This window comes from Leptopilina heterotoma, unplaced genomic scaffold, assembly GCF_015476425.1.
Source record: "Leptopilina heterotoma isolate Lh14 unplaced genomic scaffold, ASM1547642v1 Lhet_18, whole genome shotgun sequence".
NCBI lineage: Eukaryota > Metazoa > Arthropoda > Insecta > Hymenoptera > Figitidae > Leptopilina > Leptopilina heterotoma.
The window spans coordinates 275,805-298,708 of NW_025110896.1; the positions used below are offsets into that span (position 1 = coordinate 275,805).

The following is a 22,904-nucleotide window of genomic DNA, read 5'->3' on the forward strand; positions in this document are numbered from 1 at the left end:
CTTTTTCTTTTTTTTTTGTTGTTGTTGTCGGTTCTTTCATTTGCACTTTTAATTTACCAATAAAATATGATGTTCAATGATAGTATGAGAGAAGAGTTGAACATCTTCCCACGCTATCGCTTTTATACTATCAACAAAAATGTTTCTCGTTTTTTATCATGACAATTTCTTTTTATAGATGACCAATGTCGAGATTGTACGTTTTACATTTAATCAGAAACATTTTTTTGCCTTGTTCAATTTCTTCTCTGCGGTGATTTATACTTTCTTTCAGGGAGGTTTTATAAACTTTTTTTGATAAATCAAAACAATCAAAATTTGACTAGGGAAAAATATTAATTTGCAGACAATTAAATTTTTATTTCTATAGAAATAAAAATTTAATTGTCTGCAAATTAATATTTTTGTCTGGTCAAAGAAATTGCTCCATAAAAGTATTTTGATATTTTTATTACTGGAAATTTTCGAGGGATTATTTTTTTTTTTTTGAGGCGATATTTAAAAATAGAATATTTTCCTTTTTGCTTGCATCAAGAATGCAGATATTCACAAAGATAGGAAAGGGATGTGTAACACAATCTGTGCAAATTCTTCAAAATCAAGTTGAATCTCCCACGTATCTATGTTCGAGATTCTTCTCAGAATTAAAGAAGATAAAACAAGATGTTTCTCTACTGGTGTTTCTGTCGTCCAGTCATAATATTATTTTGAAAATTAGGGATTATTTTTGAATAAGTATCATTTTCTTCAGGACTCGCATATACTTTTTACTCGTGTTCCTCTGAAGCTCATCTTTTCAAAGAAGCAAAAAATCAAAAAACAAAGAAGCATAAAAATCCATAAAATAAAAAATGAAAAACCAAAGAAGCAACAAAGCAAACAAAAAACACAAAATAAACACAAATAAAAAAAAACTCGATGAGTTATTATTTTTTACATAATTTTTACTGAAAAGTATATTTTTCATCTAAAAAATATTTTTCATTTTCTTCAGAGCATGTAATATGAAAGAAGATTTAAATACTCGACAGATTTTGTTCTGCGATCGTAAGACTATACGTTGCATAACAAAAATTTAAAGCTGCATTAAAAACAAACTGCATATTATTCTTTCTGGAAAATTATAAAGATTATTTCATAATACTTATGAATTTTGTTAAAATGACAATAAATAAAATAAAAATAAAATACAAAAATAAGAAAAAAAATGGAAAATAATTTAAAATTAGGTAATAATAATAAAATTGAGAAAATAGTAAGAGAAATAAAATAAAAAATAATAAAAATAAAACAACATTTTTAAAATAATTGATTTTAAGAAATTCGGAAGTCGACATCACTATATGAAGCTTTCTATGAGAAAAAAAAAATAATTGAAAGTAATGAAAAAATAAAAAAAAAAATGAAAATAATATAAATTAAAAAAAGTTTGCAACTAAAATTATTCAAAATATTTAATAAAAATATCTAATGAAATTTTTACACATTCTTGCAAAATTCGCCTTTATCAATCAAACTGTAAAGTGTAAACACACATTTATCGAGACATTATTCGCAAATATTTGGATTACAATGTAGATTTTTACAAATATTTATATTTTTTCTTCCTTTGTTTGTTTTTACATTTTTTTTTTCTTTTGCTTATAAAAAGAAGCGAAAAAAGGAAGATTCGCATTGTTTGTCTCAATTGCTCACGCACTGATAATATTCTTAAAAAAAAGAAAATAAAATATCATTTTTGTACTTTTTTCAAGAGAAATTCTTTTATTTCTACACAAAAAATACGTGAAATGTAATTATAAATAAAACTTTATTATGAAAAAAAATATAAAAATTTGTGAAAAAAAAAACAAAAATACGTTTTTATTTTCTTCAAGATAAAAAAAATAATTTTTACGAGATAAACTGCTAGGAAGAATAATTTTCTCCACGACAACTTTTTTTTATGAAACGTATCACTTACTGAATTTTATACTTTTGAATTTATAAATAAATTATTATTTAAAATTTAGTAATCTAAAAATAAAAAAAAAAAAAATTGATAAATTTTAAATTTTATTGAGAAAAATAAGTATAAATAAATATGAATGTAAATATAAAATAAAAAATAAAAATAAATGTAAATATAAATAAATACAAATATAAAAGAAATATAAATATATGAATTTTTTATATATATTTATTTACATAGAGAAATTTTTTTTTTCAGCGAAAAATTTCAATGATATGCGCAGAAAGTTAATTGGATTCAAGGGATTTTAATCTGATGTTTAACACATATTGAAAGACTGGTCTTTTATCAAGGTACCAACGAACTCTGATGACGTCAATGGACCTGACACTCCTTCGCGCGATATAAATATATAATTTACAATTTATGAAAAAAAAAATTATTCCAATCTATATAGTTACGTTGACATTTTTCATCTCGTTTTTTTCGATATTTAACATTTATCAAAAATTTAAGGCACATAAAACGAAGAAATTAATTGTTTATGTTTATACACTAAAAAGAAAATTTATTCGTTTCGAAAAACGATTACTTGTCTGGTAATAAAAAAAAATATATTTGCATCAATTATTTGTTAGTATCAAATAATTTTTACTAAAATTTTTATTTATTTAATTAATTTAATTTTTTTATTTTATCTTATCTATTTAATTTATTTAATTTATTTAATTTTTTTTTCCAGGCAAAAATTAAATCGCATTTGCTTCTTATAATATTGATTCAAATAAGTACAATTTTAATTAAATGAAATAGAAATTGTTTGATTTGGTAATAAAAAAATTAATAAATAGTATAATCGTAATTAATAGTAAAAATAATTAAGTCCTACAGTCAATAAATATAATTAATTTTATTTGTTTATAATATTTATTATTTAAATTTAATTTACTTAAATCAAGTAAATATTTTTTCAGTGTATTCATTCAATATTAACTTCTTTTTTTAATTAAAAAAAATATATGGACAAAATGTATTAAAAATGTATCGAACATTTATTAGAAAAAAGAAGGGAAATCAATGTGTGCAAATTGATTTGCGGTTCACCGCAATGTGTCGATATTACTCTGACATTGGCGCCACGGGGACATTCCAACATTTCCGGAATAGCATAACAGACAGTCGTCCACAATTTGACACTAATACCTAATACGTAGAACTGTTAACAAGAAACGATGGTTAATTCATTAAAAACAATTATTAATTAGAATTAGAAAATATATTTTCGAATGAAAAATAAATTTTATTAAAAATAAATAACAATCTTAGATAATAATAAATTTTATTAATAAGTAATATTAATTAATTAATTAATTATATTTTATTACTGAAATTATTATTGAAAAATATTAGGACAAATTTACCAGTTGTGTAAAATAAAATTTGCTTGTAAAAGAATTCAATTATCTAGTTATTAATTTATTAATTTTATTTTTAAATTTTTTATAACTGATTCATGAATTTTCAAAAAAAAAAAAAAAAAAAAAAATTGAAAACACACGGGAGGGAAAAATGTATCGTGCAAAAATATGTGACTAGATATGAAATCTCCCCAGTGGTGGTATATATCGAGAGAAAGAAAAGAAAAAAAAATGTAGAGGGAGATAATCGCTTCCAATGAGCCACACGTCACATGGGAAAGGGTCACGTATCCATAGCTAATTTCGTATTACGTTTCAGTATAATTATATTCCTTGAGAGTGAAATGCAATATGGATTTTACAAAAGCGATTCCCCTAATCCCGAAACAGAGTCAAAGTCCTTCCAATTCGGTCCAGGTTGGACCACACACGATGCGATGCTGATTTTTACACAAGAAACAATTTACAAAAACAATGTCATGCATTAAAAAAAAAAAAAAAAAAAAAATTCACCCAATTATAGTCCTAAGTACTTGTCTTCTCCGAAAAAACCTTTATAATCATCCTCCAATAGATATCTAATAATTTTGTTCCGAAACGTTTAAATCTCTATATTCCTGTCAAGTTGCAGGTCAGTTATAAATATATGTGTGTGTGTGTGTGTGTGTGAGAATGATAATTTCGAGGAGGAGAAAAAAAGGAGCAGATACTTAACGATCTAAATTAGAAATAAATCCTTCTGATTATATATATGAATTCTCGATCTCTTTTTCTCCTTCACCTCGTTTCCTTGCTGCCAAACCTCTCGACAAACGCTGTTGGATTAAGTTACAATGAAATGAGTATAGGCGTGGGATCTAATACGATCTAGATAAATTAAGCGATACCCCGCGCAGAAGGAGTTGCTCTTAGGGGGATGAGGATTCGCGGGAATCACTTCCACGAGCTGCGGCAATATGAATGACAATTTAAAATGCATGCCAACAAAAAAATTTACCATTCATTTTGGCGATGGAGATATATAATTTTTTTTTTGTTTTTTTTGTTTTTTTTTGAAGTGAAAAAGAATCCTTTATTTGCAATCTTTAAGGGGTTTTTTTTTTAATTCTAAAATGTCTGATATCAAGTGTCTCCATTTACGGAGCAATATTACAGCAAATTTGGAAATTTATTTTCTGGGTGTTGTTTCGGATTTCTAAATGGTGTATATTGAATATTGAGTTGTAAAAAAAGTGGTGATAATTTTTTAATAGAATTTGGTAATTATTAAAATATTTTTAGGAGAAAATAAATTAAATGGAAAATAGAAAATCAATTTTTCGTAAAGTTTTGAAGGATTAAAAAAAATACATAAAGAAAAATTGTTTTTGTTCGACTATTTTTGTAAATTTACGAAGTAAGTAAAAAAATAATTAAAAATAAGAAATTTTTTAGCTGGGAATTAATTTTTTTAATATATGAAAATAATTGTTTTTAAATTTCCATTTTTAAAATATTAAAAAAGAAATTTGAATTTTGAAAACATAAAAAAATGGAAATAAAAATAGCAAAAGTAAAAATAAAATGAAAATAAAAAAAGTAAATTAAAAAAGGAATAAAAATAGAAACAGAATAAATTTAAGTAAAAATAGAATAATAACAGAAAAGGTAAAAATATACATAGTTGAAAAAGTAAAAAATGAAAGTAGAAAATTTAAATTAAACGTAGAGAAGTAGAAAAAAGGACAGTAAAAATAAAATAATAACAGAAAAGTTCTAAATAAAACTAGAAATAAAATACAAATGGAAAAAGTAAAAATAAAATAAAAGTACAATAGAAGAAAATTAAAAAGAGTAAAAGATAAATTAAAAAAAAATAAAAAGTAAAATATAGATTAAAAATATAAATCCAATAAAAATACAAGTAGAAATAAAATAAAAATAGAAAAGCTAAAAATAAAATTAGAAACAAAATAAAGGAGAAGAGTAAAAATAAAATAAAAATATACAAAGTAATGTACAAATAGAATAAAAATAGAAAAAAAATTAAAAATTATAAAAGTAGAAATAGAATAAAAATAGAATAAGAACAGAAATGGTAAAAAAAAGTAAAAGTAACAAAACAAATATAGAAAAAGTAACAATAAAATTGAAATAATAATAAAAGTAGAAATTGAAAATCAATGAAGAAAAAAAATAAAAATAGAATGCAGTAAAAACAAAATAAAAGTAAAAAAAGAAGAAAAATAAAAAAAGTAAAAATAAAAAATTAAGAGTAGAAAATTTAAAAATTAATTTAAAAAATAGAATAAAAATAGAAAAAATGAGAATACAAAAAAATTGAAATAGAATATATTTAATAATAATTTACAAATTTATTTATTTACTCAAAAAAAAATTTTTTATAATTATTCACTTTAATCGAAAATAAGTAATTTTTAATGAATTTTCAATAATTTTGAATTAGTTGGTAACGTTAGAAGTGATTAGTAGCGTCATCTACAAAGTGAAATGCAAACTGTAGAAGAGAATAGAATAGAATTCCCTTTACCATCAGCTGGTACTGAAGAAATTTTCTCTCTTCTCGCGTCTCCTGCCTTATCAGCATCCTTTCAAATCAGTTGAATCCAAAATCCACAGATGGCACTCACTCTATTTTCCATTTTGAATTGTTTGTAAATAAATTCTCAATTCATCGTTTTCTAAACAAATTTTATCAATTTATTTTTCGCTACTTTTTTTTAACCAGAAAAAGAAACCATTTGCCTCAGAGTATAAAAATTTATTCATTTTTCCTTGTTTCTGATAAATTTAATTCTATTTAATTTAAATAAAAAATTTATTCAGCCCCAAAAACATTTTTGTTTACTACATTAATAATAATATATTCGAAAAAATTAAATAATTAAATGAAAATTTTATTTAAACAAAGGAAAACATTTTATTTGAACCAGATATGAAAATACTTTATTCGTGCCAAAGGTATAATTAAATTTTGAATTTTAATTAATTAAATAAATAAATAATCAAATAATAAATAATAATAATAATAAATATAATTAAAGAATTAATTAACTCTTTAATTTTAGATTTAAATATTAAGTGAAAAAATTGAAACTGAAAAATTGCTTCTTAATTTATTCGAAAAATAATAGTCCCAATGTTTCTTTATTTATTAAAATAATTTTTTTCAACCAGGAAAAGGTTTTTCTCAATTTTTCTTTTTTTTTAATCTTTAATCTTTATTTGCAAAAGAAAAATAATTTAAAACTTTATTAATGGTCGAGTCTACAAATATTTCACAACATTAACGTTAAACAATTAATGAAACTCATTCATTTTGATTAAAATAAAAATAATAATATTGTCTGACTAAACAAAGGCTTTTCTACTTAAAATGGTAGATTATTTCTACAAATGTCCAAATTGGTATTTTTTTTGCAAGTATTGTGTAATTGTTTTCAATTTCAGCAATATACTTCTTCGTAAATATACTAATTTAATAAATAAATTAATAAATAATAATTATAATAATTAATAACTGAGTTTAATTATTTTAAAAAATAGACGAAGGAGAATAATACAATAAAAGTAATATTATTAAGAATAGTAGTTATAAAAAAATACTATTTTAGTTATGATAATAATCATAACAATCTTAATAATAATAATGATAATAAATAAATAAATAACTATAATTATTACTTCATTATAGCAATTAATAGTTATTAATTATTAATTATATTTTTATAAATTATACAATTTTTATTAATTTTGTTACCATTATTTTAATGGTGCATTTGTACTATTCAAATAAATATTTTAAAAAATGTTATTTGCAACATTTTGTTTTTAAATTCTGCATTTTATTTTACATTTTCACATTTTACTCGAGATTGAAGCTCAGGGGTCAAAATACAGAAAAAGTGTTTGCATATAATTAGAAAGTTCATGTCAGAATGTACATTAATGTGTTCCATGAAACATAATACTATTGAATATAAAGAGAATAAAGTACGAAATTTATATGTATAGTGAAGATGGAAGATGATCGGTAATCAGCAGATGTTAATGTTCTTTGGAAGACTCGGCGAATGAAACACAATAGCCTTTTGAAAAGGGCGGCTTTTTCGTGGGTACACCATGCACTCCTCTCTCACAAACAGAATTCAAATTTAGCCACCAGTAGAATAACGCATCAACGTATGATCTTATCAGTTGCTGTCAAGGGGTGCAAAATTCTAGATTGCTCATATCCAGTCATCGTTGATCTTCATCCCCCATTGCCCATAATTCCAAATTGAAGCTCAGACATTCGAGGGTTACATTGCTGTTATGTCCAAAATGACATCTTCACAAGCCATGCAGTGTGCTCAATTTTCATCAACTTTTTCTTTTATACTTTTTTTTTATTTTTCTTATTTCAGGCAATTTTTTCTGTATAATTGCACTTGATTTTTGTTTCTTTTTTTAATTTTGTTCCAACTAACAATTTATTTTATTATTTTGATTTTAATTTTCTATTTTTTATTAGGGTCTATATTTTTTTTCTGTTTTTTCATTTTCATCGAGTCGACTCTCGATAATTAAACTTTCGATGAGTTTATTTTTATAATATTCATAGTAAAATTCAGATATTTTCAGAAATAACAATATTCCTAACAAAAATTTAATTATTTGCAAAATTAATCAAATTCATCGCAGAAATTCAATTATTTTCAAAGGATCTAAAAAAACTTGTCGTCAACATTGCAATTATGTTTACATAATTAAATAGCAAAATTCTTCGACGAAATTCAATTATTTTCAGGAATTTTAATAAAATTTATTGCAAAATTCAATTATTTTCAAAATTTTTTTAAAAATTCTCGTCAACATTTAAATTATCTTTGTAAATATCAAAATGCATCGCCAAATTCAATTATATTCAGAAATTTTTGTAAAATTCAATTATTTTTATAAATAACAATATTCATCATAGGAATTCAATTATTTTCAAAATTAATAAAATTCTTCGACAAAGTTCAATTATTTTCAGGAATTTTAATAAAATTCACTGCAAAATTCAATTGTTTTCATAAATAACAGTATTCATCACAAGAATTCCATTATTTTCAAAAAATCCAAGAAAAATTGACGTCAACATTTCAATTATTTTTATAATCAAATAGCAAAATTCTTCGACAAAATTCAATTACATTCAGAAATTTTAATAAAATTCATTACAAAATTCAATTGTTTTCATAAATAATAGTATTCGTCAAAAGTATTCAATTATTTTTAAAAGTAATAAAATTCTATTATTTTCAAAAATTTTAGTAAAATTCATGGCAAAATTTCAATTATTTTCAGGAATTTTAATAAAATTCATTGCAAAATTCAATTATTTTCATAAATAACAATATTCATCACAAGAATTCAGTTATTTTCAAAATTAATAAAATTCTTGGCAGAAATTCAATTATTTTCAAAAAATAAAAAAAAAATTGTTGTCAACATTTCAATTATCTTTATAATTGAATAGCAAAATTCTTCGATAAAATTCAATTATTTTCAGGAATTTTAATAAAATTCATTTGCAAAATTCAATTGTTTTATAAATAATAGTATTCGTCATAAGAATTCAATTATTTTTAAAAGTTAAAATGTCAATTATTTTTAAAAAATTTAATAAAATTCATGTCAAAATTTCAATTATTATCAAAAATTTTCTTAATTCAATGATTTTCAATATTATACTATTTTAATTTTAATTTCTTAAAAGAATTCAATTATTTAAAAACAATTTTGACAAAGTTCTAAACGAATGTTCAATTATCTTCTAAAATAATGAAAATTTCACTGGAATTCAATTATTAAAAATAGAATTTGCATTCATATTTTCGAAAAAAATCAATTGTTGTAAACTTTTTTATAAAATTCTTCTCAATAATTTTTTTAATACAATTTTAATCAAATTTCCCAAAGAATGTAATTATTATTAAAATCTTTATTAAAATTCGTCGAAAGAATCCAAATATTTAAAAATTTTTTGATATAATTTTATATAAGAATTAAATTTTAAGAAACATTTATTCATTTATTCAATAAATTATTTACATTTGTATTTAAATAATTGAATTCTCGTAGAATTTTCTAATAAAAATTGATTTAAAAATTAATTTCATATAAAGTTTTAGATTTAACTTTTGTGAAGTTATTAATAATTGCAATTTTTAGAAATAATTGAATTTTGTAAAGGTTTCAAATTAAAATCTTTGAAAATTTGAATTTTTTATACTTTTAATTGAAATTTCTATAAGGAATTAATTTTTTTCAAAAAGCTTAATCGCAATTTTTTAAAATTATTTCAAGTTTTTATTTTCTAATGTATATTTAATTGAAGAATTTTCGAATAATCGAAATTTTAGTAAAACTGAATTGCAAACAAATGAATTTGAAAATTCTCAGAAGAACTTTATTATAAATTATTAGAATTTTATTTAAAAATTTTAGAAAATAATAATTGAATTGAAACGATGAAAATAATCACTACGAGTCGAAGACTTGGAGTAATCCATTTCTTCATGTTTTATAATAATATTCTTTCAAGTTATTGAATTTCAAAAGGTTTGAATTTGAAATTTTTGAAATCTTTTTTCCTATAAAAAAAATAATAATGATTGAAAAATAAATTAAGTTATTGATATTTCGAATAATTTTACAATTAAAGAAATTCGTAAATAATTGCGATAGAATATTTTTTTGAGTATCTAATTTTTAAAGTGAATCAGAATATTCTTTAGGATCAGGGAAAAATGCAAAATTTTTTCTGCAAATTAGGGAAAAAAAGTCAGGGAAAAGAAAATTAAATTTTTGTGTCAACCCTGAATAAAAAAATTAATTTATATTTTAAATAATCAAATAATCAATTCAAAATAACCAAAAATAAAAAAAATATGTAAAAAAAGTTACCAAAATAAAAACGAATTGAAATAATTAAACAAATTTAAAAAAATCAAAGATAATAATATTTACTAATTGTTTAATTGTTGATAAATAAAAAATTTACGAAATAAATTGAAGCAAAACGCACGTAAAGTTTGCATATAATGACAACTAAAGTAAACTTTTATTATAATAGTCTCGCTCGTGTTTCATTGTGCGGTGGAATGAAAAAAAATAGAGAGAGAGAGAAAAGAAATGGAAAAACGAAGGAGAGAACATGTTTTAGTCGGGTCAACAAATTGCGACGAAACAGGATACGCTCTCTCGAGGACCACTTCGGAACGATTAGTTCACATGGTGTCCCATTACATGAAAACTCACGCTATTGTGGGACGGCTGTTTGTGTTATTAGATTTAGATTGAGCGGCACGTGCACGTAAAACGGGATTGGTCGCGTGCCGAATCGCAAACGTTACAAACACAAAAACATTGTATGAAATTACTTTCGCGCTTTTTCTTTATACACTTTTTATATCCTATCCACTAAAAATAGTCTCACATTAATTAGTTGTATATATTTATCGAGTAGCTATTTACTCTTATGTCGAGAAAGAAAAAACCACTTTCATCATGGTTTTCTTTTTATCTCTATTTACTTTTTTTCATTAATAATTTAATTTTTAATTATTAGTGTCTTGAAATTATTTTTTTTTGTTTCGAAAAATTGTATTTTTATTACACTGCGGATGATAACAATTTTTTTTAGTCTTTTGCTTTTTTTTATTTAAAATTTTAATTTAAAAAAATGCACCTTTTTAAAAATTAATAATAAAATAATAATTAATTAATTAATTTTTTTGAAATTGATTGATTCAGAATATTTTTAAATTTATTGTCTATACAAGACAAGTATTCTTGGCGCAAGAGTTCAAGTACAAAAGCATAACTGATTTTTTTTGGTCGCAAAAGATGAACTAATTTTTATTTAAAATTAAGTAATTCGTAATTTTTTATAATTTATTTTTAGCATAAACCAAGTTTTATTTGGCGCAAGAGTATAAATATTTTTATTTGGTTCAAGAGTTTTGGCGCAAGAGTTCCATTTTTTTTAATTAATTGATTCAAAATATTTCTAAGTGTATTTTCTGCACAAATTTTTTTTTACAAGTTCAAGAGTTCAAGCTTCTTGGCGCAAGAGTCCTTATGTAAGAGTTTAACAATTTTTTTTTTAATTAATTCGAAATATTTCTAAGCGTATTTTATTTAAAAAAAATTTTTTGGCGCAAGAGTTTTACTATTTTTTTAAATTAATTAATTAAAAATATTTCTAAGCCTATTTTAATTTCAAAAAAAATTTTGCACAAGAGTTTTATTTTTTTTTTAAGGAATCGATAAAAAATATTTCTAAGTTTATTTTCGGCACAAATTTTTTTATGAGTTCTAGAGTTCAGGTTCAAGAGTATATTATCTGTAATTTTTTTTGGCGCAAGAGTCCTTGCGTAAGAGTTTAACAATTTTTTTTAAAAAATTAATTAATTCGAAATATTTCTAAGTTCACTAATTTTTCTAAATTAATTAAAAAGTTCTGGCGCAAGAGAAAACCTAACTTTTTATGGTACAAAAGTTCCGCGCAAGAGTTTTTCTAATTTTTTAACGCAAGAGTTCCGAAACTTTTTTCCAGAGTATAACGAATTATTTTTTTCTTGAATTAATTGATTTAGAATATTTCTAAGTGTATTTTCTATACAAGAAATTTTTTTTTTAGCGCAAGAGTACCTTAATTAATTTTTTTTGGCCCAAGAGTTTAACTAATTTTTTTAATTAATTAATTTGGAATATTTCTAAAAGTATTTTTGGTCAAAAAAATTTTTTTTCGCGCAAGAAATATTTCTAAGCGTATTTTATTTAAAAAAAATTTGTTTGGCTTAAGAATTTGAATATTTTTTTTATTATTAATTTATTCGAAATATTTTTCAGCGTATTTTTTGTACAAAAAAGGTTTTTTGGTTTTAAAAAATAAATTTTTTAATTGATTCGGAATTTGAATTATATTTTTTTTTTAGAACAAGAGTTCAGATGCAAGAGTTTAATTAATTTTTTAAAATTAATTGATTCAGAATATTTCTAAATTTAGTTCATGTACAAAAAAAATTATTTTTCGCGCAAGAGTTGGACTAATTTTCTGAAATTAATTGATTTTGATTCTTTGCAAACTTATTTTTTTAACACGACAAATTTTTTCGGCTCAAGAGTTCTGGCTTAAGAGTTTCACTAATTTTTTACAAAATTTTTTTCAAAATTTTAATAGAAAGTTTTACTAATAAAAGCCAATATTTCTTGGCGCAAGAGTGGCACTTATTTTTGCAATTTAGTTGTTTGGATAATACAATATAATTAGAACATAATATAATTAGAATATTATAATTAAATAAAATTAAAATTATAAAAAATTAAATTTAACATAAAAATAAATTTTATTCGTATAATAGCAAAATAAATAAATTTTAATAATTTACATTGAGGATAGAGGAAAGTAACAAACACATCATATCAGTGAATCCAAAATGTTTAATTCCCAAAAATGTAGTATAATTTTTATAGTAATATACATAGACATGTTTTTTTTGTGTGTATTCAAGTAATTTGTTTTTTTCCCTTTTTTTCTTCTTCTTCTTCTCTTCCATTTTCGTTTTTTTTTCTTCTTTTTTTTAATGTAATGTATATTATTGAAATAGCGGTAACATTGTGTTTTGAATGTTATTAATAAATATTAAATAAATAGTACAATAACGAAGCAATGAAGAAACATTATTTTCTGTGTTTTTTTCCCTTTTTGTATACAATTTTTTTCTTATTTTTTTTCTTATTTTCGTCTCTTTTAGAATAGAATAAATTTTAATGTAAAAAGAGCACTCCAATGAGATATGTTCTTTTCTTCTAATATGATATGCGAAAAAACAACTTCTATGGACCGAAGTTACAATTATATATTAAATATAAACTCTCGATTTTTATGGTTGAAATAAAATTTTTCGAAAATTGTACTTGGTGAATTTTTCTTTTCTTATGAAATGTGGACTCTTCGGGATACTTTGGTTCTTTTCGTATACTTTCATGAGTCGTGTATAAGATTTGTTTTGGACTGATTTTTTTTTAACAATCCAAATCATCATCTATATACGTTTTTATAGATTACAAACGCAGGGTTTAACTTTTCAATGATCCGGGACTTTTCTTTGCTCTGAATTAAATTACCGAAAATTTTTATTTACTTTATTTAATCAATTTAATTTTTACTTAATTGAAATTCATTTAATTCGAAATTAATTAAATCCAATGAATTGAAATTCATTTAATTCGAAATTAATTAAATTAAATGAATTGAAATTCATTTAGTTCGAAATTAATTAAATTAAATGAATTGAAATTCATTTAATTCGAAATTAATTAAATTAAATGAATTGAAATTAATTGAATTCGAAATTAATTAAATTCAATGAATTGAAATTCATTTAATTCGAAATTAATTAATTAAATTCAACTACTTGGAATCCATTTAATTCAAAATTGATTAACTAATAAATTTAATGTAATTAATTGAATTAATATAATTCGAAATTAATGAATTGATAGGTAAATTTAATTTAATTAATTCAAATGAATCTAATTCGAAATTAATTAATTAATGAATTGAATTAAATTAATTAAAGTTAAAAAATTAGACTTTTTTTAACTTTTGGAGAAAGAATAATTTTTCATTTAGAATTATTATTTAAGGACAGAAAATTAGATTTACGCGAATTTTTCGCGTTTGAAGAAAACTTAAAAGTCGGCGTAAACATTTTGGAAACATTTTCAAAAGTTAAACCGTGTTTTTTTCAATGTAGAATAAACTACGGACTCTCTAAAGATTATGTACACTTATATATAACAACGTTTATTCTACAAACGCGTTACTACGCCTTCAAAACGCGTATTATGGAAATAGCTACTTATAATATATAATTTTTTTTTTGTATTTTGTACATCGTAACAATATTTACAAGTAATGTACAAATTATTATTTTTATTTTCGCAGTTGACGTTTATATAATCTATCACGATACTGGATTTTGTCTTTATTAGAAGACAATTGTTTTTTTCTTTTTTTCTGGATTTGGGGACAAAATTCGCACTTTTGTCTTTCTAAAAACTATTAAGTCTGTTACTCATTGATAAGCGATATGTCCGTCTATTGGGATTTTTTTCTTTTTTTCTTCCCTTTTTGTTTTTATTTTGCACGCTCGCTTACTCTCTCTCTCTCGCACTCTCTTTCTCTCTCTCACTCTAAACTTCCAGAACTATACAACAACGTCCGACTGTTATAAAATATTCACTGTTTGTTACTTCTTTGCTGGCAGATGAGGCGGAACTCGCTATATTTTCTTCTTACCTCGAAAAGAATTCTTCGATAACATGCCCCTTACATTTTTTTATATATAAAATTTTTAATAAACTTTTCCCTACCTTTTTTCCCGACAATTTTTTTTCCATTCTTTTTTATTTTGAACTATATAGAGAAGAATGAAAATTTCAGTTGCGAAATAGAATTTTTTATTATTGAATTACATAAATTTTAATTGCAAAATGTAAATTTTAACTTGTAAAAATAATAGAATGGAAATTTCATTTGGAAAACTGATAAAATTAAAATAGAAAAATCAATTATAAGGCTGATAGAATTGAAATCGAAATTTTAATCCTATAACAAATAGAATTGAAATTGAAATTTTAATTGAGAATCAAACAGAATTGAAATGAAAATTTCGATTGTAAAATTATCATTGAATTAAAATCGAAATTTCAATTATGAAACTAATAAAAACTGAAATTTCACTTCGAAAACGAATAGAATTGAAATCGAACTTTTAATTCCAAAATAGTAAGAAAATTGAAATGAAAATTTTAATTTGTAAACCAACAGAATTGAAATTGAAATTTCAATTATGAAACTAATAGAAATTGAAATTTCACTACGACAATTAACAGAATTGAAATCGAACTTTCAATTCTAAAACAGTAAAAAAATTGAAATTTTAATTGGTAAACTAACAGAATTGAAAATTAAATTTCAATTTTGTAAAATTCTCATTGGATTGAAATCGAAATATCAATTATGAAACAATTATGAAATTTCAATTGGAAATTTAATACAATTGAAATCGAAATTTCAATTCTGAAAAAGTAATAAAATTGAAATATAAATTTTAATTGGAAAACAAACAGAATCGAAATCGAAATCTAAATTCTAAAAATGTAATAAAACTGATATTAAAATCCCAATTTTAAAACTAATAAAATTAATAATTGAAATTTCAATTCTAAAAATAATAAAATTGATAATGAAAAATTCATTAACAAGGGCGATAATAATTCTTTTACGTTTTTTCATTTACAAAAAAATACACGCAAGTCTTATTTTTGTAAAGTATAAACAATTCGTTGCATCACAGTAAATAATTTTTTTAATAGTAATAATAATAGTAATAATAGTAATAATAATAGAATTTTCAATAACAAAAATTAGTTTGTTTTAAAATTCTCTTTAAATAAAAGTTTAAATTATTTTTTTCCATTTTCTATTAATCAAAATTGAATTCATTTATTCAACCGGTCGTAATAATTGCATAAATTATCAAAATTTAATAAAAGACAAATTATATTCCAAAAATTTATTTATTTATTTCAAGTTGAATGTTTTTCCAAATAAATCCAAATTAATAAATTTCGTTTTTAGAAAACTAAAGTGTCAATTCCATTTTATAAAATCTAAAATTTCTACATTTTTCTCTAAAAGAAAATTTTAAACTTTGATTCAATTTTGAAAAATTGAAAAGAAAATGAGAAATTAGAATTTCATGAAAAATTCCCAAAAAATCGAATTCTATCACAAATCAATTATTTTGAAATAAATGACGTGAAGAATTTATTTTCTTTTCCTTTATTGTAAATTCTTTTATTTTTGCCTTCCATTTTAAATTTCCTTCCGGCACAAATTCCTTCATTTTTTTATTATTATATACGAGTGTTAATTTTCCAACGAGGAAAATCCTGCTTCCTCATAATTTACACGATATGTATACAATTTCTTGTTTATTAATTCGACTGCATCAACTAATTTAAATAGACGATATCTTGTTTTCTGTAAATTTAAATTTTTCAAATTTGCACTGGTTTTAATTTTTTCCCGATATTCGTCATATTTTCTCTAATTAACTATTTGTTTTTAATTTCCTATCATTGTCATCAATAGAAATCAGTGATGGTTACAATTTTCTTTTTTTTTTCATTCTTTCATCTGGACAATTCAATTGAAATCTGATTATTTTGACAAGGAAAAAAAAAGTGTGAAAAAATAATTTTTTTTCCCATTGAGGGAAAATTTTCTGCACATTTTCCAAAACAGTTGAGATGACATTTTGAAAAAATATTCTCGATATATTGTCGAAAGGAAAGTAAAAAAGCTCCGCCAATTTTTTTTTCTTTTTTTTGTGAAATTGTTGATATTCTCGGCGCAGCTTACATCTCGTAACACTATTTACCATTCGAGGATAAAAGTGGACTGCCAGTTGTGGAATATCCTTGATTACAAGTTGGCAACATAAATGGATTCATGTTGAACGGTGATCCCACTACTTCTCCCAATCCTGTAACATTTCAATTATCATTTTTTTTTCTACAATTCCCTCGAATATAAAGTTAAAAAGTTTTTATTACGAAGAAGTCTCAAAAAAATAAAATTCCCAAAAAAAGGAAATTAGATTTTTTTCAATTTTCAATAGAAAATAATTATTTATTATTGTAGTTTTTGGCTTAGAAAATAATTGTTTAGCAAATAAAAAAATTTCTGTTAATTTAAAAAATTTGCAAAAATTTAGTTAATTAGCGAATTTTATAATACGAATGAGGAAAATTGTTTTTTTTAAACAAATTAAAAAACAAGCACGTGCGAGTAATGGTTAATAAAAAAAAGTGAACACTGTAAAAATATAGTTTAAGTCGAATTTTTTACTGAAATGTTAAATCGACTAAATGTGAAATTTAATATTTTATTAATTTTTAGAATTCATTCTTAGAAATTAATTAATTAATTAATTCAAATTCAAATTGTGCAAAAATAAGAAGAAAATAAATAAATAAAAAAAAACACCCAGACAAGTGGCTTTTAATAAAAATATTATTTTTTCTAGAATTTGAATATCATCAGCTCGAACGTCAATTAATAATTTAATTGAAAAAATTAATTCCAATTGTATAAGAAAATAAAAAATAAATAAATATAAACGAATAATTTTGAACAAGTGGATTTTAATAAAAATGTTATTTTTCCACAATTTGAAAATAGTCAACTCGAAAGTTAATTAAATGATTATTTGATCAATTGACTCAATAAAATTTAAAAAAATTTTTAAAAATTAATTAATTAGAATTAAAATTGTATATAAAAAAATAAAAAATAACGAATAATTTAGAACAAGTGAATTTTAATAAAAATGTTATTTTTCCACAATTTAAATAAGTTCCATTTGAATGTTAAAGATTGGCTCAATAGAATAAATTTAAACAAATAATGACTCAATAAAAAAAATTCGTTAAAATTAATAAATTCAAATTCAAATTGTAAGAAAACGAAAAGAAATAAAAATAAATATTTTCAGACAAGTGATTTTCAATAAAAGAACAATTATTCTACAATTTGAATAGAATTAACTCAAACCTTAATTAAATGATTAATTGATTGACTCAATATAATTAAATAAAAAAATTCTGCATAATTATTTAATTAAAATACAAAATGTAAGAAATGAAAAAAAAATACTTTCGGACAAGTAATTTTTAATAAAAGAATATTATTTTTCTACAATTTTAATATAATCAATTGGAAGCTTAATTAAACTTAATTAAATGATTAATTCATTAATTAATTCAATATCTTTAAAATATATTGTTTTAATTAATTCTTTAAAATTAATTAATTAATTAAAGAAAATAAATTCCCGAAAATGTGAATTTAAGATGCAAAAAACTTAATTTTTACAGTGATCTGAAAGAAAAAGAAAAAATGAAACTCTACCATTTTCTGAATAATTCTGAATTGGGGGATGAAAAAAAAGTATTCTAATTTTTTTTCTCTCTTGACAAATAGAAAATATGCAAATTGAATTGAATTAGAATAAAAGGGGGGTGGAGAAGAGAAATATTTTTGGGGAAGTACCTACACTCTTTCTTAGCCGGATTCTCATAATATTTTTAATCACAGTGCATGGGGTTGGTGGTGATGGTGGTGGACGGTTAGCGGTTACTGGGCGGCTGTGGCGAGGTGGTGCTGTGTGGACCAGTGCGGTGGGACTGAGGTGGTCGGTGGTCGAACTACAGGGGCGAACGCACTTCCGTCCCCGGACGTATAGAAAATGCCATATTGTTCGTGCGCTAAAATGAAAATCCACAAGGAAAATAATAAGTGAATGCAAATAAATGAGGAGGAAAAAAAATAATAATAATGATAATAATAGTGTGTGCGACAATTAAGCAAAATTAAAATGCAAACTTCAGCCTCGTGCTCATGCAAATTTATTTATTGTTTATTGAGAAAAAAAAATGTTTGTTTCCTAAAAGCAAATTAGTTACTTATTTATTTACTTTCTTAATTATTTATTTATTTCTTTACTTATTTATTTACTAATTTATTTTCTAATTTATAAATCTATTTATTTAATTATTTACTTATTTCTTTACTCATTTGTTTAAATATTTATTTACCTATTTATTTATTTACTTATTTACTTATTTATTTAGTTACTTATTTCTTTACTTATTTGTTTACTTATTTATTTACTACTTTATTTTTATTTACTTATTTATTAATTTGGGACGCAGCAATATAATATTATTGTATTTTATATTCTGATTTAAAATTTTTAAAGACAGAAAAATGCACTAAGAGAAAAGTTATAAATTTTCATCGGAGATAATTTTCTGTCTCCCAGGCAAATAGAAATTAATTTGTTACAAAGAAACTATATTTGTTGTTAATAAACTGTATTTTTTGAAAATAAATTTTATTTATTGTAAATAAAATTTATTTAGTTCAAAACAAAAAATTCCTTTCCGCCCAAAAAATTTTGTGCGGAAAATTGTTTATACAATAATAATATTTAGTTCAAATAAACAATTCATTTCCGACCAAAAAACTTATTTGTGTCAATAAAATTTTGTTCGAATAAATTTTATTTTTTACAATTAATTTTATTTTAGTACAAATAAATTTTATTTCGATCAAATAAAAAATTGATTATTAACAATTAAATTTATCTTCTACAAAATAAATTTTATTTCGATCTAAAAAAAAAATTATTTCTGTCCAAAAAATCTACTGGACAAAATAAAATTTGTTTTCAATAAAAAATTAATGTCTACTAAAAAAAAGTTATTTGTGCAAAATAGAATTTTGCTTGTACATAAATTTTATTTTTTACAATTAAATTTTGTTACGTTCTAATAAATTTTAATTGTGATTCATTTGGTTCAATTTGAAAAAATTTATTTTCGGCTAAAAAATTTATTTCTGCGAAATAATAAATTCTTCAAATAAATTTGCTCGCACAAAATAAAATTTTCTTTTACATGAAAAATGTTTATTCAAATAAATTTTATTTTTTTAATAATTTTCATTTTATTCAAGTAAAAAGCTTTTTTATATGCAAAATAAAATTTTGTTTTTATTACAAAAAAATTTTTTTCTGCTAATAAAATTTGGTTTTAATAGAAAATTTGTTACAATCTAGAAAATTTATTTGTGACAAATATTTTTAAATTTAATGGAATTAAAATTTATTTGATTCAAATAATTCTTATTTGTCACAAATAATTTTTATTTGTCAAAAATTAATTTTATTGTTTCAAATAGATTTTAATTGTTACAAATTTTTTTTGATTTACATAATTTTTAATTGATACAAATTTTATTTGCTGCAAATAAAAAAAAATTTATTTATGCAAAATATAAAATTATTCAAATCAATAAATTTTCTGGAATAAAATAAAATTTTGTTTCTTACAAAATAAATTTTATTTCGATGAAATAAAATACTTAATACTGCACTCAAAATATTTGTTTGTGCAAAATAACATTTTTTATTTGAAATAAATAAAAATTAAAAGGAGATTAATTAAAAACAATAAAAAAAATTTCTTCTTCTCCCTGTGACGAAGACGAATTTTTAAAATTGAAAACAAAAATATAATTTTTTTGTTTACAGTTTTTCTAAGAATATTACATTGAGACAAAAAAACGAATCAAAAGTGTTGCGAAGCAACATTTTTGATTCGTTTTTCTGTCTCAATTTCAAATCCTTTGAAAAACTGTCCTTAATAAATTTTGCAAAAAGAAGAAAAAAAAACCAAAGGAGTTCTTTGTCTGTTTTTCCGCGAATGATTGTCGCGAAATATCGTCATGGGGCATCTGAATTGGGCGCAATTTCAAGTTCTCAGAATATAAAATTAATAATGAAGATTGCGTTCGTCGGTGAATCTTGAACGTTAAGAAGATAAGCGCTTGCGCATATAATAGAGATGTTCGCTGTTAATTAGAGTTGGTTGTATGGTGGTGGTGGTGAGACTTACGCGAAGTGTAGAGGGTCGGACTTCCGGTGTAGGGATTGGCGACGGAGTAACTTCCGCTTGTGCTGTGACTGTGCGGCGTGCTGGCGGAACTTCCGCAGTAACCGCCACTGGTTACAACCCCCCGTGGACTCGCGCTGCTACTTTGCCTATAGGCGTCGACAGTGTTGCCGCCGCCGCCGCCTCCACCTCCAGCTCCGGCGCCTGACGTTACCGAACCGCCGTCTAAAAATAGAAACCTGCCCGTCATACAAAAATCGTCAGTATCCGATTTTTTCTTCAATTAATGTGCTAAAAATTTTTCCCTACAAAAATGGACGTTTTTTTATTTTTTTTTATTTTTTTTGTAAATCTAACTGTAAGTAGTAAAAACTATTTTTAGTCAGACAAGGTAAAAATCTCCGTAACAATTCCTGTCATAATTAGTAAAAGTTATTTGCAGTCAGACGAATTTTTTGGCAATTTCTCGTCAGAAGTAGAACAAATTGTTTTGGTCAGACGCAGACTTCGCTTTTTTACTGAAACTACACAAAGTAGTAGGAACCAATTTTAGTCAGACAAATAAAAATATTTCAAATAATAAATTCAATTTTCATTACAATAAATGTTATAAGTAGTAACAGTCAATTACAATCAGGCGAAATTCTTTGAAATTTTTATAAATTTCCTGTCAGTAGTAGAAAAAATTGTTTTAGTCAGACAGCAGACTTCGTTTTTTTAATAGAACTACTGAAAGTAGTAGAAACAATTTTTAGTCAGACAAATAAAAATTTTCGTAAATATGAATTCAATTTTCGTTACAATAACTATCATAAGTAGTAAAAATCATTTGCTGTCAGACGAATTTTTTCTAGTATTTTTCTACAAATACTAAAAGTAGTAGAAACTATTTTTAGTCAGACAGATAAAAATCTCCGTTTCTATTAATTAAATTTTCGTCACAAAATTACTATCGTAAGTATAGTAAACGTCAATTGCTGTCAGACAAAATCTTTGTCAATTTCTTGTCATTAGTAGAAAAAATTGTTTTGGTCAGACAGCGGACGTCGCATTTTTACTAAAACTACTGAAAGTAGTAGAAAACATTTTTAGTCAGACAAGAATTTTCATATTTGTTGTAAATATCCTATTTAATCTATTTTTAGTGGGTCGAAGTTTTTCTACTTTAAAAATCGAAAAATCTTCTTGAAACAAGTAATAGAAAATTTACAAGTAGTATAGGTAATTTTTGTCCAGACAAGTAAATTTTAAAGAATTATACAAGCTAGTGATAAAAAAATGTTTTATATAATAGAAAATACAAAACTATTTCCAAATTTATGTAATCGCGTGCAAAAATTTTTGCCTGTTCACTAAAAGAAGTAAAATAAATTTTTAGTCAGACAAGTATTTTTGTGTTTAGTAGTGTAAGTAAAACAACTTTTAAGTAGTATAAGTTGTTTTAGTCAGATAAATAGTATCGACATTTCTGTTATAATTCTGTTTGCGATAAAACACAAAGTTTTAGTCACTTAAAAGACTTTGAAACTTCTGTAAATTTATTCTAAGTAGTATAAGAATTTTTAGGTCAGACAAAAAGTTTCAAAATTTTTTTTCAACATGCTTGTTGAATACACTTACGTTCTTTTGTATGAATATAGAATAAGTAGTAACAGAATTTTTCAGTCAGACGTATTTCTGTAAATATATTTTCGGACCTTTTTGGTCAGAAAAATAGTTTCTAACTTCCTATAGATAAGCAGTTTCTGTAATATTTTGATTTTTTTTAACTATATTAATTATTAATAAACCAAAACTCTTTACAATTTTCTGCAATTTTTCTATAAGTATTAAAACAATCATTAGTCAGACAAGCAGTTTCTACATTCCTATCATTATGCTGTTTATAATAAAAAAAACTTTTAGTAAAAAAAAGACTTCTATAAAATTTATTCTAAGTAGCAAAACTGCTTTTAGTAATAATTGTTAAG

General features: G+C 22.8%; 1 protein-coding gene across 6 annotated transcripts in view; it reads right to left on the reverse strand.

The window, feature by feature from the left end:
* Positions 1 to 16,236: 16,236 nt before the first annotated feature.
* The window catches only part of LOC122499931 (transcription factor collier), a 181,482-nt gene continuing 174,814 nt past the window's right edge, over positions 16,237 to 22,904 (reverse strand). For 2 of the 6 annotated variants that reach the window (XR_006301410.1, XR_006301408.1), the window contains exons 12-14: positions 20,938 to 21,159; positions 18,534 to 18,744; positions 16,826 to 16,961 (exon numbers count right to left, since the gene is read on the reverse strand). Coding sequence is in view for 3 of the 6 variants with exons in the window: in XM_043608530.1 (XP_043464465.1) it covers positions 16,849 to 16,961; positions 20,938 to 21,159 (335 nt within the window). In the remaining 3 variants the exon portion in view is untranslated. Of the gene's footprint in view, positions 16,962 to 18,529; positions 18,745 to 20,937; positions 21,174 to 22,904 lie in introns of those variants that run through there. The other 4 variants (XM_043608530.1, XM_043608529.1, XR_006301409.1 and 1 more) reach the window with 3 other exon arrangements.